Below are 19634 nucleotides of genomic sequence, written 5' to 3'. Positions count from 1 at the left end.
CAGTAAAATTAAAAATAAGAAGAAAACAGGTTTATTCACCATGTGATTATGTTAGATGAGGATCCCTTGCTTTTCAACAGTTCTGTAAATAGGCAGAACTGTAGAATTTGGAGCACCAAAAATTCAAGTGTTATACAGCAGGATGAATTGCACTCTCTCAAACACGAAATTTGATGCAGAATAACATCGCAGGGCATCATCTGATCGTTCTTCGAAAATGTCAATGGTGATACGTCAAGGTCAATGAAAAATGATATTGGGAAATGCTTCAGGATTTAGTAAGACCTGTAGTGGAAAACAAACCTGAAATGTGGTGTCAATAAGATAGAGGCATTTCCCATTCAGCTGAAACCACAATGGAAATTTTATTGAACATTTTTGACGAACGAATAATTTCCAGAAGATCTGCAGTAGATTAATCACCAAATCTCCAGAACTGATGGTTCCTGACGTATTTTTATGGGGACACGTAAAAGAAAGGGTGTTTGTGAACAAACCCCAGGTAATTTCACAACTACAGGGAAACATTCGTGCTGAAATTAGAGCACTATAGCTACAGACATTAACAGCTATTATTAAACATTCCGTGTATGAGTTCGTCTAAGGGAAGTCGAAAATGAAAGATGTTTAAAAGATGTAATTTTTCGTTCATAGTGTTAAGTAATCACCATGATGTGTTTTTTTTTACAGTCATAAATATATATTAGCAAACAGAAAAAGAATTAACTGTTTCGACCCGACGGGACTTATGGGCCACTTAATACAAAGTAAAGATTCTGAAGGGAAACAAAGATTTGTATATATAAATCAGATAATTAAAGATATAATTAAAAATACTTGATCTAAAATATCAATGTTGCCTCAATGAAGTTCTTGAACCATTGACAGCAGTGAATTCTTTTAATCAGCATTAGTTAGCTCATGGAAATCCTGCATTCAATACGGATAACATTTCAGAATCCTTCTCATTGCAGTGTGGGCTAAACCTGGTGAAATGGTCTTTTCTCGGCTTAAGTATCTGCAAAGATTTATGAGGAGATCTTGTAATTGCCGCTTCAATATCCTGTAGGACCTGTGTCGGGTACATTTCTGATCTAACACCGAACATGTTTCACGAACATTTTTTAACTTCTGAATAACACTTTTCACTTGTGCTTTCTTTTCAAATTTCTCCCTGAATTTTCGCCGACACACAATATTAGATTTCGTCTCTAAACAAATTTCTATTACGAATACAAGTTAATCGCATTTTAACATATACACGATTACGTAATCTTGTTCAAAAACCATTGCTCGACATAGACTGGCAATACTCATATATGCAGGCAATAAACATTCTCCTCATACCAGTTCCAGTCATACCAACATCTTCCACCTTTTTTTACCCATTTCATTTTAATATATCCATTTTAAGAAAAATATGCACTAGTATAAACTATTGAGTAATGGGGCTTCTTTTAAGTTGAATACTGTATACGCACGCAAGCGCGCGCGCGCGCACACACACACACACACAGAGAGAGAGAGAGAGAGAGAGAGAGAGAGAGAGAGAAATTAAAATAATAATAAATATGAAATAAAATGTAAATAATTTAAAAGATAAATTATATTTAATTTCTACATATAAAAATACAAATAATAATGAAAACAATAGGATACAGCACGCATATATTTTTTACTGTGATAAACAACCAAAAAAGAATTTTTAGTTTGCGTGCTAGAAAATTGTAGTTCTAACAAGACATTAGCATTCCATAGCATGATTTAAAATGTAAAAGTAAAAACTCATAAAAAAGATGATTTAAAAAATAATTATAATACAATAAAGTATTCAAAATATTAGGAACACGAAAGCAAAAAAATTATATGCTATCTACAAAAAAAAATCTCTTTTTTATTTATTTATCGATTGAACTATGATTTATTTAACTAAATTAAATATAACCTGATGTTAAGATAATCAAAGTAAATGACACTTTCAATTAGTAATATTAAACTTTTAGAAAATTAATCAACATATATCCGAATTTTATAGACTGTTAACTTTATATTCTTTGTAAAAAGAAACAAATTTCTCATTTTTTTCTTATAAGATCAAGTTTTTTTACATACTTAGATTTACCAATCTTTAAAAAAGTAAAAATAAAAACTTTGACAAGTTTAACAAAATATATAAATTAAAAATGCCTTTTATAAAAAAAAAAAAAAACTTTAAAAAGTTACAATTTTCTTATAATTCTTCTTAAAAGTTTTACTTTTTGAATTCGTTGCCAAATTAATGGTTAGTAAAATGTTAAAGTTATTTGTTTTTCAGTTTGGCGTCTACTTTAAAATGTCTAAATTTAAAGAAACATTGAAAAACGTTTTTAATTTGTAGTCGTTATTTTTTTGTCAGATATACTTATAGTTTATACATTTATTTATAGTTTAGAGATACTTAAAAATCAATTAATATATTATATTAATATATAATTTTTATGATTTCGGAAAATATCGGTATAAAAAGTTTAAAAAAAATAATCGCTGATATATATATATATATATATACGGATGGAAAATTTTATTTTTTACGTATAAATTAAAACGAGTTTTATATATTGAACTGAAACAAGTTCAACCTACATAAAATTATTACAAATTATAAAAATTATGTCAAGTAAATTCTTAAAATAAATTAAAATGCCAAAAGTTTTGCCTAAAAATAATGCGTCATAGACATTTAACACAAATAGACGACAAATTCCACTCTAATTGCTAAAATGTTTAAAAGAGAGAAAGAATAAAAGAAAATGGAAGGGGTGAAGTATGCGAGTGTGTGTTATTAGTGAATGAGAGAGAGTAAGAAGGAGTGAGGGGTTTTAAAAGTGGTTGGTTACTGGTAAATGTTAATCTATACACTCTGTAAATAACTTGTGACGCAGTGATAAAAAATTAACAACATGGTTATTTTTAGTCTAACCGAGCGATGAACTATTCTGCTCACACTAATACAAAATGCTTTGAACTTGCATTTCTTAATGAATTTCTTTTCTTTTATTTTTTTTAGAGAAATATTAATAGTACATAAAAATTACAATAAATATCTATATATTATGAAAAAAAATCTCAATTTTTTTTTTTAAAATGCTTTTCACAAAAGAAAAACAGACAACAACTACATAATAACAAGTAGACAAATACAAAGAGAAAGTAAAGTACACTTTATTATCTGTAATCCAAATCCCGTTATTCCGAATCTTCCATTAATCCGAAATGATAGATATTTTTTTAAAAGAGAAAATCAATAATATAAAGTTACTACGGTTGGCTTTTATTATAGAGTTAATGGATCCGTTCTTATTATTTCTCTGTTTACCACTAAAAATTTGGATGACTACCGAAAGTGCGAAAAGGAAATTGTAGTCAATATTATTGATAGCACGTATTCTATGATAAAGATTAATCCCCTCAGATCCCTTAAACCTGAGTTATCTGGGTTATTTTACATATATATATATATATATAAATATATATATCACATATATATGTTTTACACACATATGGTTTATCCAACCAATTTTCCATCCATTGTCGGGTCTGGGTGTGTATATATATGTGTGCGTGTGTGTGTGTGTGTGTGTGTGTGTGTTAACTAAATACAATTACGCTACGGCTTGCCAGGCCTGACGTAGCTGTAGATGTAGTGCAATGTAAGTGTTAATGTACCGGTAAACATGTAGTCTGGAACAGACTCAGGTCGACCACTCTTGAGACGTGTGGTTAATTGAAATCCAACCAGCAAAGAATATCGGTGTTCACATTCTACCGTTTAACCACTTGAATATCCTGGCGGGTTATACAGAAAAATTTATTTGTATCACGTAAGTCACGATAACAAAAAACAAGATGGCCGCTATACCGGTTGAAACCTATTTTGTCCAATAATTATTGCTTGTCGTCGAAATTTTACGATTAAGGTACCGTTTTGTTCACACAAAGATGCTTCATAATTTTTATAATAAAACACAATTTAATGAATCTAATAATTTCTAAATATTTATGATTGAAAAATTGAAACGACCGCCATTTTGAAATTTGTCAATGAAGAGTATCGTTATGTTTTTCCCCATTAAAAAATGTTAGTTTAAAATAAAGTACAAAATTTTATTGAGTTATCTCCAACTGTTCTTGAAAAATATTTTTTCCTTAAAAAACAAAAAAAAAATGGCGGACAGACGGTTTTCGGATCCAGAAAAATATGCGTTTACGGACCTATGTTCATTGGACATTTTTTCTTCAGTATGTTAAGTAGAATCACTTTCTAAAGTTTGGCCCCCGCGTTTTAAGGACACCAAGTATATTGAATTCTCTTCTGTGTATTATTTAAGTAATATATATATATAGATTGCATATTTGTTCAAATACAAAACTCAGTCGTATATCCTAAATTTTACTAAATTTAAATAATTTTTTTTTGTTTAATAAAATTATTTTGAGAGAAGAAGCCTACCTTTTTAACTCTTTATTTGTAATATAAGATTTTCAGAATTTTTTTCTTTCAAAAAATGGATTTAGATTTTTTCGATTATTACCAATTCAATGGATCAAATTTTTTAAAATCATATTCTTTATAAATTGTGTGTTAATGTTTTATTTATTTAAAATTAAAAAAAAGTAAATTTAGGGCATATTTTTAAAAAATAGTGCTTTTGACTGGAAAATAATTGTAAAACTAATTATTTTCGTTTTACAGTAAGTTTTACGAAAACTAGCAGAGATAAAGGTCTGTAACCAATTTTTTTTATTTTTATATTTTCATATAAAATTAGCAGACCCAGCAATGCTTCGTTATTTCTAGATTTCAGTATATATATAGATTAAGTGAATGCAGTTGAAAGTTTGATAAAACATTAACAAAATGAACATCACGGAACTTCACAAAATTTAACCTTTCCCTTTCACTCCTTTCCCCAGATTCCTTTCCCATTTTAATTTTACACTATTCATTTTCCCCTTTCTCTTTATCCCATTTTCTCATTTCACCCTTTCCCCTTCCTTCCCAAATTTCCCTACTCCTTATCTCCCTTCCCCCTCTCTCTTTTCTTTTTTCTCCTTTACCCTTTTCCTTTCACCTCTTTCCCCTTTTTCATTTTTCCCATTTTTCCCTTCTTCCCTTTTACCTTTTCCAATTTTCCCCGTGCGTAAATCGGTCCAATAGTTTTTTAGTCTACAACGGACATACATATCGGAAACACTGAAATGGAATCGTAAAATATTTAGTACAGCATGTGTTGCTTTTACGTTCAACAGATAGAATTGTTTTTCAAAAACAGCATGTTTTTTACCTGTCACAGGTATGACATCTTAGATATATAAATAGTAGTTATATAAAAACACGCACGTATTCGAATGCAACGTTGTGTCAAAATTTCAAAGCAATCGGTTAAGAACTTTCGGAGATTGAAGATTAACAAACAAACATTTACATTTTTATTTATATAGATTGCAACACCAAATATTAGAAATTTTATTTGTTGTTAGGAAAGTACTCCGCACCTGTCGTTATCTAATAATTTTTTGATATACAAGATGATTCTAAAACCGGTTTAGACATGTGGCATACAGCTATGGGGCACGAATTGGAAAAGTAACGTTGAGATTATACAACGTTTTCAGAACAAATTGGTGAGATCCATTGCAAAGGCACCGTGGTTCGCTCGGAACGAGGAAATTCACGATTATCTGGGATTGTCATATGTTTGTGACGAGATCAAACGGTTCGGTTTAAATTACAGACACCGATTAGATAGTTACGTGAACTTTCTAGCAGTTAACTCCTAGACAGCACAGAGATGTCCGGCGACTGAAACGTTAACACGTGCTATACTTGGGTATCTGAATGACATTTGAACCGATTCGGTATCGGACGTGATAAAACATTTTTACTATCCCTTTGTGAGGAGTCTAGCGCCGTTCTATTTCTTTCCGTCATCGTGTTATACTACTGTTTTGTTTATCTCTGTCTGTTGTTTAATGTTATGGATTCTTTTTTGGTTTATTTTTTCACTAGACTATTATGATTTCTTAAATATTTGTGATCCCATTTAATGCTATTGTATTTTTTTATATAAACTTTTTATGTATATGTGTTTTATTGAGGGTGTTCGTTGGAAACCCCTTTTTAATACAATTTTTTTGTAATACAATTTACTTGTGGATCCTTAATCGGAATCGATTTTAAATACACGAATATGAGACTAAAAAAAAAAATATCTACTTAAAAATTTAGTATTAAATGGTCAAATTCCATTATTAAACTATCATAAGTAGAAATCAAGGAAAAATATGCATAAGAAAATAAGTAAATAAACGAAAAAATAATCAATATAAATAAAAATGTAAATGTTCGTTTGTTCAACATTTTAAATCTCCGAAAGTTCTTCACCGATTGCTTTGAAAGTTTGAAACAACGTTGAATTCGAATACGCGCGTATTTTTATATACCTACTATTTATATGTCTAAGATGTCACACCTGTGACAGGTAAAAAATTCTTTTTTTTTAAACAGCGGTATCTGTTGGACGTAAAAGTAACACACGCTTTACTAAATATTTTACAATTCCATTTCAATGTTTCCGATATGTGTGTCCGCTATAGACTAAACAACGACTGGACAGATTTACGCGCGTGGAAAAGGGAGAAAAGAAAAATTCGGAAAAGAAAAATACGGAAAAATCGAAAAAGGTAAAAGGGAATGAAGGTAAAAATGGGAAAAGTGGGAAAACGGAAAAAATAAAAAAGGCGAAAACGGGAAAAGGAAATGGAAAGGTGAAAGGAGAAAAAAGAAAAAGGAAACGGAAAAGGGGGAAAGAGAAATGGTGGAAGGAAATGGAAAAGGGGAAATGAGGAAAGGGGAAGGGGAAATGGTAAAAATTAAAATGGAAAAAAGAAGGGGGAGAGGGAAACGGGAGAAAGGGTAAAAGAGAAAAAGCGAAAGGTTAAATTTTGTGAAGTTTCATAATGTTCATTTTGTTAATGTTTTATGAAACTTTCAATTGTGTTCATTTAATCCATATATATACTCAAATCTAGCAATAGCGAAGCATTACCGGGTCTGCTAGTAAAAAATATTAATTGACAAATAAACTGTACTTATAAAATACTATAAAATTGTATTAAAAGATCAAACAATTTATTTGTTCTATCTGAAAAAGATGTTTGAATTAAGTTTAATGGGCAATCGGAATTAAAGATTTCAGTAGTTTAGATATTTTTAAGCTAAATTTACGATTCTATTGGAATTGAATAAAACGATAAATTGGTTTAATTTTCACGCTTATACTACGAACACTGCTAAAATTCTCGTTTTTGTTTTGTAAGAATTCTTTATTTGTGAATTACAAATTATTTTATTCGGTTTAAAATATTTACAAAAAGTTTTTTTGGAGATTAGAACACCATTAAATAATTTTTGTTTAATATAATCTATATTGTAATTTGTTACGTATTAAATGACAAAAAAAAGAAAAATTATTAAAATTGATAACTAACTGCTTTAATAAACTTTTCTGCTCAAGCGTAAGAAGTATTCTTGTGGAGAAAAGGAAGTAAAGGAAGAGTGAAGTGGTTTTCCGTTGCCTCTTCACTACGTTAAATACACCTTACTAAGTTCATCGAAGTGCAGGTGATATCAATCATTTAAATAATTATTAATGCTGTCGATCGCTTTAACCGATCGCTGATCGGTTAAATATTGAATCAGAGAAAATAACCTTGACTGGTTATTGAAAATTACAAACTACATACTGTACGTATACTCGTTTGAAGTCAAAATTAAAAAAAAAGGAGGGATAGATAGAATAAAACAAGAGAAAATTATCGTATTCCTTTGTAATGTGAAAAAATGTATTATATATTCGGTAGGAAGCCGGAATTCCAGTGCAAGAATAATACCAAAAAAGGCGGAAATGAAATTTATAATTTTTCCGGCAGCTTTTGAAAAAAGCTAGAAATAATTTTTTTTACTTGGGGGATCCCAAGCTCGATGGAAACCATTCGGGTAAAATAAATTTTTAAGAAAATAATTTCCAAGTGGTGATAATAAATTTACAAAAACAATTTTCTAAAATTATTTAAAACATATAAAGATATAACCGTATTTCTAACAAAAACAGTTGTAATTTTCTAGGATGGGGTGAACATTTATGGATAATTTTTTTTTTCAAGAAATATTAAAGAGAAAAAAATATTTCAAAATTAAAAATTTTTAAACTTTGCGAGATGTATTTAATTTTAAAATTAATTTTAAAAAAATAATAATTAACAAAAATATGAAGGCCTATTATTTTTTTTTTTTATTAATGGTTAGTAGCCCTATGGATGTAGAAAATATAGATACAAAAATAAATTAACTCCTTTTCTGAAACAAGATACCGCTAAAAAAAATAAATTTATTTAACCATTTTTTGGGGAGAGGTGAACATTCAAATAAAAATTTTGATAATTTGTGATCTCGATAAAAAAAAAACTTCAACATTTGTACGAAAACAGTTTTACTAAAGTGTCTCAGTACATATTTGACATATTATTTCGTTCAAATACCCTAATTTTTTCAAATTTTTGCAAAATTTTAATACAATCTTTCCCCCCGAAGGTAGTACCCGTCTATTAAGTTAGAAGAAAATCGATCAACCAGGAAGTTATACGACCAAATACAGGCCAATCTAAATACATACGTACATATAAATATTCGTCTAACAAAAAAAAAAGATTTTTGAACTTAGGAGCATTCGGAATGAAAATTATTTCGCAGATTATTTACAATTTATTTAATTTTTTTTTTTTTTTTTTAAATGTCTGTAAGACACAAAACTACTTTTTTAATGATCTACATATTTCCCGCTAAAGCTATAGCTATATATTATTAAACCCGGGAAATTAAAGTATAGACAATCACTAATAAAAAATGCCCGTAAATAAATAGTAATGTTACACTTTGAGAAAATTATTTCAATTCCATTAATTTTATGAAAAAAAAACATAACAGATACATAATTTTAATATTTTTCATACGAATTAGTTTCAAACATAATTATTTATATTTATACTAAAATATGACATTATTCGTTAATCTCCTTGACGAAATGGTAGCATCTCTGCCATCCGGAGGTTCCAAGTTCGAATCCCGGTCAGGGAAGGTATTTTATATACGCTACTAAATTCCATTTCCTTATCCAACGCACAAACTTCAAGCTTATGAGACGATATTATGAAAAAAAAATCAACTTACCTGAGCTCATAAAATATGGGATCCGGAACCTGCCGGAGAGAACCCTGTCCCTGAGATTATGTAATGTGGAACCATCAAAAGGAAGTGCTCCACAAACAAGAACATACAAAACGACGCCCAGGCTCTGAAAAAAAAAATTCAAACTATATTAGTTTATAAAAAAAATATAAATATAAATTGCTAATCAGCTTACCAACAAATATTTAATGAATAAATTAACCATTAATATAATCTACCTTATCAGCACGTTAATATGTACTCTAGATCTTTCGGCTCACTTGGAAGCCATCATCAGAAGTTAAAATTAATACATTTAAAGTCAAAAGTTTAAAAAAATTCAGGACTGTCCTGGTTCTACTAGTATACTTATATTAGTAAACAGCCATGACTTGTTTTTAAATATGATTTTTTAAACTTATTACTTTAAATGTATTAATTTTAACTCCTGATGATGGCTTCCAAGTGAGCCGAAAGATCTAGAGTACATATCAACTTGCTGGTAAGGTGAATTATATTAATTGTTAATTTATTCATTTAATATATGTACGGTTCCATGTTTGAGAAATTAATTCAACAAATATTTGTATAAATTTATCCTAACGATTTCTAAATATCCTAGCTTGAATAAAATTTCATTTTCAAATTTGGTTTGCTCGTTTATCAGTTTGTTGTTATTTAAGTACATGTGAGATTTATCTAAAGTAATTTAGAGATTTATATATATTATTGGAGTAATCAAGGATATTACTAAAATTTTTAGAGTCATAATTATGGTTTAGATCCAGGATGTGTCTGGCAAAGTTAGATTTTTCTACGTATCCTTTGTTTATACGAGGGCTATTCAGAAAGTAAGGAACGTTTCCACCTGACGTCGCCAGGCGCACGCCAATCGCGTATATATTGGTGTGCTCGTGCTCGGCACCTCAGTCAGCGTCCAGCCGTGACAACGGAACATCTCCGCACTGCCCGTTTTTTTTTTATATACAAATTTGAAATGTCTCCTGCAATCGAAAATCCCGCCAGTGGTGAGGTGCGGTCTGTGAATCGTTTTTTGTTGGCAAAAAACTTAAAACCAATAGAAATTCATCGGGAACTGTGTGAAGTGTACAGGAACAACGTAATGAGTGAAAGTTCTGTCAGGAAGTGGTACATTCAGTTTAAAAATGGCCGAACAAACGGTCACGATAAAGAGAAGAGTGGACGTCCGAGCATTGTGACTGACGATCGGGTCTCTAAAGTTGACGAAAAGATTCGTGAAAACTGCCGTTTCACAATAACTGAGCTTTCTCTATGTTTCCCACAAGTTTCACAGACTTTATTTTTTGAAATTGTTTCACAAAAGCTAGGCTGCCACAAATTTTGTGCAAGATGTGTGCGTCACTTGAGATCACAGGTGGCAGAATTCTATGACACAGGAATTTCAAAGCTTGTCCACCGCTATGAAAAGTGCCTGAATTTGTATGGTGATTATGTTGAAAAGTAGTATTTTAGTCCCTCTTTCGCATGTATACAATAAAAAGTTTTTCTTGTACTTGGGTTTTTTAAAATTCCAAAACGTTCCTTACTTTCTGAAAAGCCCTCGTACAATTTATGTGTTCTTTAATTCTGATTGAGAAGCATCGATTAGTCATACAGACGTGTTTCAAATCGCAGCTTGCATATCCAAAACCGTATACTCCCTGTTTGTCTAGATTAAATTTATTATTGTTTTTGAAGGATCTTTATTATTTATGTAGTTTATTATTTTGTTATTAGTTACGTAAGCAGTTTGTAATCCGAATGATTTAAAAATTTTATTGAATTTTCTATGGCTTATATTTGATTTTAACATATTTATTTCCGTTATTATCATTTGTTAACTTCATTTTATTTTTTATGTATATTTTATTACTTCCTTATACAAAGTAAAGGAAGTATTGTGATCGCGAAAAATTTCAATTTTCAGATTTCAACGGAAATATCCATTTGACTAGTTACGGCGTGACGTCTGTACGAACGTATGTATCTCGCATAATTCAAAAACGATTAGCCGAAGGATGTTGAAATTTTGGATTTAGTACTGTAGTAACATCTAGTTGTGCACCTTCTCTTTTGATTGCAATCGCCTGAACCAAAAGTGTCCAAAAAAATCCAAAAAATTGGGTTTTGGACTTTTTCTTAACTGGAGTAATAAGCCGTCATTGAGAGATTTTAAACGATATATCATAAGTGTGGTACTTATTTTCATTGGTTCCAGATTTATAGCCAAATAAAATTTTAATTAGTGAAGTTTTTGGATCTTACAAGGGGAAGGCACACCGGTTCGAATCAGATTTCACGTCCTTTTTTCTAACTTTTTTTAAAATTTAAATATATTGATTTATTAATAATTATTAACCTATGATTATAAAAAAAAAATTAACTATAAATGAGAACTCAATAATAACAATAAAAAAAAAAAATATATATATATAAAAAAATATGAGAATTTATTAATGAAATAGAATTTTATGTACTTTTCATTAAAAAAAAAATGTGTATATGTAATTTAATAGGCGTACAGGGAAGTCAACATCAGATTTTTCAATCTTGACACCACATCAGGTGGTGTCAACATCAATTTTTTTTAAATTTTAGTGTATAATTTATTATAAAATTTTCATTATATCCATTAGTTGTAGCGATATATTTAATGCGATTTAATTCATTTAAATTTATATTACTGTGTTTTAGATTATATTGTTCTATAAATTAAACTATTAAATAATGATATTTTACGATTCCAAGGATGAAAAGAGTCATGATGAATTATAGTATTTTGTTTAATAGGTTTCCTATATATATATCATTATCAAATTTTTTATTATTGTAATTTTTATTAGTTTTTATATCCATAAAATGTATACTATTGTTGTTTTCTCAACTTAATTCAATTTTATTATCTAAAGACTTGATTTTTTCGATTATTTTGTTTTCTTCATCATTAAATTGTTGATTATATATGATTAATATACCATCTACTTATCTGTTATAAAATAATATTTGGTGTTAAATATGTTATGTAAATTATTGTTTTCCAATTCATTCATGAAAATGTTAGCTAAAATAACTGAGAGTAGTGAACCCATTACGAGACCTTTCTCTTGTTGATAATATTTATTATTGATTTCCAAATAATATTTAATACATAATTTTATTTGTATATTATGTAATTGTTTATTTTTAATTTACTTAAAGTATTATTAATTATATCAATGTTTTCGTTGGTAACAATATTACTATACATATCTTTTATATCCAATGCTACTAGTTTGGTTATGTTATTTATATTATTAATTATACTATGATTTTTTTTTGTTCACTTTCAGTTACCTCGCCCCGTACTCAGAACAGCATCTAAGCATAACTCAGCTCCGGGGGTTGCCTTCGGCTCAAACTAAATCGACAGAACACAAGGCCCCGTCCAGGTAGTCGGGACTCTGTCTTACGGTACATGCCACACCAGTAATGAGAGGCCCCTAAGGGGTCCCCTCACCGTAACTCCGGTCTTAATGCCTGCCTCTAATGGGGAACCCCTTATTAATTATATCTACTAATTTATATTCATTTTTTACGTTATATTTATTTTCAAATTTAATGTGTTCTTTTAAAGTGTTAAACAGGAATTTACTTAGTAGATATGTAAGTGAATTAATTTATTAGAGGTCTCATATGCATAACCGTTTTATGAATTTTGGGCAATGCTTTTAAAAAGCATTACGTATGACTTGATTTTAATAATTGAAGATCAACTATTGTATTTATACAAATATCTTCTTTTTTTTATTTATCTAACTCATTTAATATGTAAAGTATTATTATTATAATATGTATACTCAGTTACGATAAGTCACTGAAGATGGGAATAATTTTCCAAAAACGTTAGATGTAAATTTATACAAATATTTGTTGGTAAGCGAATTTATAATTTATATTTATAATTTTTTATGCAATATATATATATATATATATAAATATATACCAACGGGCGATGTTAAATAAAATTAATCTATATCAGTTTAAATGACAAAAAAAATAAATATAAAAAAAGTTGACCCAATTAGTTATCTAAACGTGTTTTTCTTCAAATAACCTTGAAAAAATTATTCATTAAGTTAAATTAGAGAAAAAAACGTTTGTAATCCTATATAACATTATCTCTAATAAGAAATCTTGAAATTTTAATTTAATAATCACGCTTCAAATGATTTCCCAGTATATCATTACTTAAAAATATCTAATCAGTTGTCTCTCAGTTTTCACTTGAAAAGATACGGTTTTGAATTACATATAGGGCTGATATTTTTATAAGCTACAAAATTCATCTCCCACCTTTATGTTAAAGTTACTGTAAATGCTTATTAAATCTGCAGTCACTCAAAAGATCATAAATAAATTATGAATAATACCACGCCTTTACTTGTAGTTCCCTTTCTCCAAACTTAATTAAAAAACGTGTAATTATTTTTTTTAAATATACACAGAACTGGTTAAAAGTTAATTCACTGAAGACTTTATTTTTATAAATTTAATATCATTTAAAAATAATCAGAGGTCACTTTTTTTGTAAAAGAAATCCGTTTAAAAGGAGTTATGGAAGGAATAACTTATAAAACCTTTTTTAAGGCGTAATGTAAAACAACGTTACTGATAAAAAAAATGTGTTATTTATTAATTTTTCTACCGACTTTTCAGAGAAATTTAAGGTATTACTTTGTTCGCAAGGTTGAATTTGGGGGTGAAATAGAATTTTTTTTCACATTCTGAGGTGTGTAGAGTACAAAACACCATTCACTTGTAATTTCAAAATGTAATTTTCTTTATATATATATATATATATATATATAAACTATATATTTATATATAAATTATTATATATATATAAACTAAAAACGTCGAGGTTTTCTGCTTTTGTTTTTGTTATTTTGTTTGTTTGGTTGTTGACCTAATAAATTGCATTAGAAAATTTTCTATTAATATGGATAATTTTCTAACTTATTTAGTTTTTTTATATTTGTTTAACCGAAGAATAGAGTTTAGTTATTAACTTATATATCTGCTTTGTATATATAAATATCTGATGTGGACACTACACGACTTCCTTGTACGTTTATTAAATTACACATACAACTTTTTTTAAATGAAAAGTACATTCTATAGGTAGATGAGATTGTAACTTTAGGGAATATTAAATCAGTCGGCCTCCGGGGTGCGAGTGGTAGCGTCTCAGCCTTTCACCCGGAGGTCCTGGGTTCGAATCCAGGTCAGGCATGGTATTTTTCACACAGGCTACAAAGCATTCATCTCTTCCTCTGCGGAAAAAAAATGCTTAACTGCGGACCCGAAGGTTAAACAAAAAAAAAGAAAAAAAAGGAAATATTGAATCTATTTTCAGATGGTTGTTTGATTATACATCTTTAGCTGGTCAACGAAAAATCAATAAATATCCTTTATATATTTATTTCCTGGTTTAATTACTTAAAGAACTATATAAAAATGTAATAAATAAAGTTCTATATTTAAAATATTATATATATTTGTACGTTTTCCTGAATATTTAAAAAAAGAATTTAAAAAAACAGATATAAAAGAAAATATAAAAACAACAAAAATGAAATTTATTCAGAGCAATAAAAAAGACGTTCACTATAGTGAAGCCTCAATAATTCATCAATTTGAAATGAGTTGGGAATAGACACCCTTCAGGAAGTTCAACAATGTTGGAATAAAAAAAAATATATGTATTTATACATATGTAATACAATATTCATAAACTCATATGTTTTTAAACCCAATACAGTTTGTAAAGATTGTTTTTTTTTTACATATAAAGAAAACTAGATATTTGCTTTTAGAATATTTATAAGGGAAAAATCATAATTGAAATGTTTCAACTATTATTATATAAAAAAAAAAAATACATACAATATTTGGGAATGAATACATACAATTTTTTGCCAATGAGTTTTAAACTAAATAACTAACTAGGTTCATAATAAAAAATTTAAATGGTTTTTTTATTCTCCTATCAATTTTCTGTTAAAATATATAATTGAATTTCATAATTGAACCTTTTCTTCCAAAATCCCTAAAGAAAAGTAATATTTTTACTACTTCTAATTAAAAAAATAAAAAAACAATTATGTTCTAATTATTTTACAATCGACTTATTTTTCATTATCCGGACCAAATTTGGGCAATTTTGAACAAACAATTTATCAGTTATTTTCCATTTTCACAAGCTACAGCTTTTTTTTTTTGGTTAGGAAAAATTACTTAAAATCTTTTTTTAAAAACCGTACGATTCATGATGACCGGAATCACAAGCCGAAATTAGCTATAGTTCTTAAAAAACTAAAAAAGATTTTTAAAGTTAACAAAATATTTTTTAAATTAACATGTTACTATCGGTCTTTGACGAAATGTCTGATATCCTTTAAAAAATTCACAATTTTTTAGATATTCTTAATTCAGTATTCAACTGATTAAATTTGAAAACAAGAAACTCAAAATCCGATATAAAATAAAAAAGGTCGTGTGCACTTATGTACGCACGTAAGAAGTTATATTTCTTTGGCGTGAATAAAAAAATTTTTTTTTTACGCATTCAAACAAATTTGAACTGAGTCAAACGATCGGTAGACGAGATTACATAGTGAATAAAAGTTTGAGTAAATAACACTTAAATTAAATTAAATAATATATATTTTATACAGTTAAAAAAGTATTGAATTATTTGTTGTCATATAAAACAAAGTTCATCGAATATATTTAGATTAGTTTAGTTCCATTAATTCTTCGGATGACAACTGAATAGGCACGAGGGTTATCAGCGGTTTATGATGTGAAAAATATGATACAAATAGTTTTATTTTATAATAGTGTATTTTATCAAAAATTTTATTTTTGGTAAATTTAAGATTATTTATGCAAAATCAAGAATTTATCTGATGTGTGCTACTTTCTGTGTCATTAAAAAATATAATTTTATTCTTAAAAAAACAATACTTACATAAACATAACCTTAAATACTGATACACAATTTTCACAAAAAAAAAAAAAATACGCTGCAATACAAATAAAGCTTTATGAATATGAATAACAATATTTACAATTAAAAATATCCGTCTTCAGAAATCCGTGTATGTAAATATATGTTTATTACGATTCGTTATCTGTTATGTTTACAACACGTGCTAATCACTTACTACTATGTGCTAACACGACTGACTGATTAAACACTACACGCATGTGCGTACAAACTGACCCACTTTGGCCTGCAGAAATCTTCATGGTGTGTTACATCGGCGCGCGTAACTTCCGTAACTTGCTGAAAATACACTCTGATCACTTTCTCCTAAATCTAAAAGAAGTGTAACTTCAAAAGATTTTACTTAAAATCGAAAACCTCAAGGGGACTAGAGCTTCGATCAATAGCTTCAGACCTTCTCTGGGATAATACGAATGTATCCTGCAAATTTGAAAGGGATCAGTCCGTTGGTTCTTGCGTGATGCTGATACCAACAAACAATCACACGAGTTTCACAATCATGTTTTTTTCATGTTTTACAACCGAAATAAATTGTTCCCCCCAACTAATTGATCTCCCGACATTCTTTCGTTATATGATCTCGTCTCACTTTATCACCTTTCTTATTAATAAGTTGTATATAATTTGTATATTTAATTTTAATTAGACGAGGTTAGCGAGCGAAGCGAGTGTAGGTTATGTTGATATACGTACGATTCGTCAGTACTCGGAATCAACATAATCTAACCAAACATAACGTACGCTCGTTTCGTTAGATAACTTCGTCTAATTAACTTTATACATACAAATTATATACAACTTAATAACATAAGTGATATTTAGTGATAAAGAGATAAATAAAAAATAATTAATAAGAAAATTATATAAAATAATATGAGTGCCGGGTTAATGCATAAGTACCAAAATTTTACAAAATACAGCAAGCAATACGACTATTCCGATGATTTTGAAAACTTCAATTCATTAAAATAAAAATCGAAGGTTATTTGTTAACTTCAACATTTCAATTCTATAAAAAAAATTATCTTATAAAGAAATGAAGAAAAACAACAAACTTATTTTGATGACTTAATAGAGTAATTTGATTTAATGCCCGTTTGAAATGCGTAATATATTTTTTAAACGTGCCCTGTTAACTGTATAATAACATTCGTTTTTTATTTTTCCCTTCCAATTTCGACGATTTATGAACAGTTTTTTTTTTTTAATTACGGTCATTCTTCCAGTAACAGATTTATTTTTTAATTTAAAAAACTAATACATTCTTGGTGATAAGCTAATTAAAAAAATATATATTTATTAATAAATAATTATTAATTATACTGCTGATGAATTGATATTTTTAAATAAAAAGTGATTAAATATTTCGTGTTAGATTAGGTGATAACAGTATTAATCGAAAATATTAGTCGGCGCATTGTTTTATGAAGTAACGATCAAAAAAATATTATCCACAAAGTAGTTTATGTAATCTATTATTACAGAACTGTTTTCTCTCCATAGTAATCAGTGAAGTAATTATTTTAAAAAAAGTTTTTTCATATAGTACTTTCTCCATGTCGTAATAATGTATTACTTTGAATCACTGAAACACAATTCTTTTTTATTCAACTTATTAATATAATTACCAACATTTATTTTTAAAAATAAATAAATAAACTTATAAATATTTCAAAAGAATAATTCTACAGAACAAAAATTGAAATTGATAAATAAAACTTCATATTCAGTAGTTAAATTTCCGCCGATCACCGTGGTGCAGTGGTAGCGTTTCAGCCTTTCATTTAGAGGTCCCGTGTTTCGATTCCGACCAGGCATGCTATTCTACGTAAGCTACAAAATTTCCATTTCATATACGCATAACACAAGTTGTGAGTTCATGTGATAAATTGAGTAACAGTACAAGGTGAAAAGATAAAGATGCTACGATTTGCTGATGATATAGTAATTCTAGCCGAGAGTAAAAAGGATTTAGAAGAAACAATGAATGGCATAGATGAAGTCCTACGCAAGAACTATCGCATGAAAATAAACAAGTACAAAACAAAAGTAATGAAATGTAGTAGAAATAACAAAGATGGGCCACTGAATGTGAAAATAGGAGGAGAAAAGATTATGGAGGTAGAAGAAGTTTGTTATTTGGGAAGTAGAATTACTAAAGATGGACGAAGCAGGAGCGATATAAAATGCCGAATAGCACAAGCGAAACGAGCCTTCAGTCAGAAATATAATTTGTTTACATCAAAAATTAATTTAAATGTCAGGAAAAAATTTTTGAAAGTACATGTTTGGAGTGTCGCTTTATATGGAAGTGAAGCTTGGACAATCGGAGTATCTGAGAAGAAAAGATTAGAAGCTTTTGAAATGTGGTGCTATAGGAGAATGTTAAAAATCAGATGGGTGGATAAAGTGACAAATGAAGAGGTATTGCGGTAAATATATGAGGAAAGAAGCATTTGGAAAAATATAGTTAAAAGAAGAGACAGACTTATAGGCCACATACTAAGGCATCCTGGAATAGTCGCTTTAATATTGGAAGGACAGGTAGAAGGGAAAAATTGTGTAGGCAGGCCACGTTTGGAGTATGTAAAACAAATTGTTGGGGATGTAGGATGTAGAGGGTATACTGAAATGAAACGACTAGCACTAGATAGGGAATCTTGGAGAGCTGCATCAAACCAGTCAAATGACTGAAGACAAAAAAAAAGTGATAAATTAATAAAAAAAAATTCTTTTCGGCACGCCGGAAGGTAGAGGTAGATTTCACCGGGGCAAAATATGGGGTAGGCGAACTCGGATTGTAAAGGGAGCTATGATTTTTTTTGTCCTTGGAACCCCATTTTTTCCACCCCTTGGTCTTTACCAAAAGAATAATAGGAACTTTAAACGAATTCGATATTTTACTTGATAAGAAGTTATAGCGTTCGTTATTTTCGAAAAAGCACCCCCCCCCCCCATTTCCACCTCCACGGTCCGATTTTACCCATTAACGAACTCGACCATGATTTTGGATCGTTATATTTTATGTATCAATTTGAAAGTGATTGACGTAAAATTACGGCAGTATCATGTCCATAATAAAATTAAAAAAAAAAAAAAAAAATATGTATATATATATATATATATATAAGCATTTGAACTGACGGTGGTTTTGGGCTCTGTGGAATGTGAAACGCAAAGATATATCGAAACTTTCCGGAAGTTTAATCATGGTACCCATTACAATAGGTAGCTTTTTTACGAAATCTACCTAAAAATAACAACTTGGGCTATGCGGAGGAGCAGTATTGCAAATTT

The 19634-nt window shown here is 28.9% G+C and overlaps 1 protein-coding gene across 2 annotated transcripts in view; it reads right to left on the bottom strand.

Annotated features, from left to right (window-relative positions):
- The window catches only part of LOC142331083 (uncharacterized), a 282018-nt gene that overhangs the window by 58845 nt on the left and 203539 nt on the right, over positions 1-19634 (bottom strand). For both annotated transcript variants that reach the window (XM_075376746.1, XM_075376747.1), the window contains exon 6: positions 9269-9392. In XM_075376746.1, the coding sequence (XP_075232861.1) occupies positions 9269-9392 (124 nt within the window). The remainder of the gene's footprint in view (positions 1-9268; positions 9393-19634) is intronic.

The sequence above is a fragment of the Lycorma delicatula genome, chromosome 10 (assembly GCF_047948215.1).
Source record: "Lycorma delicatula isolate Av1 chromosome 10, ASM4794821v1, whole genome shotgun sequence".
NCBI classification, from domain to species: domain Eukaryota; kingdom Metazoa; phylum Arthropoda; class Insecta; order Hemiptera; family Fulgoridae; genus Lycorma; species Lycorma delicatula.
Note: the sequence above shows the minus strand (reverse complement) of the source record. Positions and strands in the feature narration are given on the sequence as shown.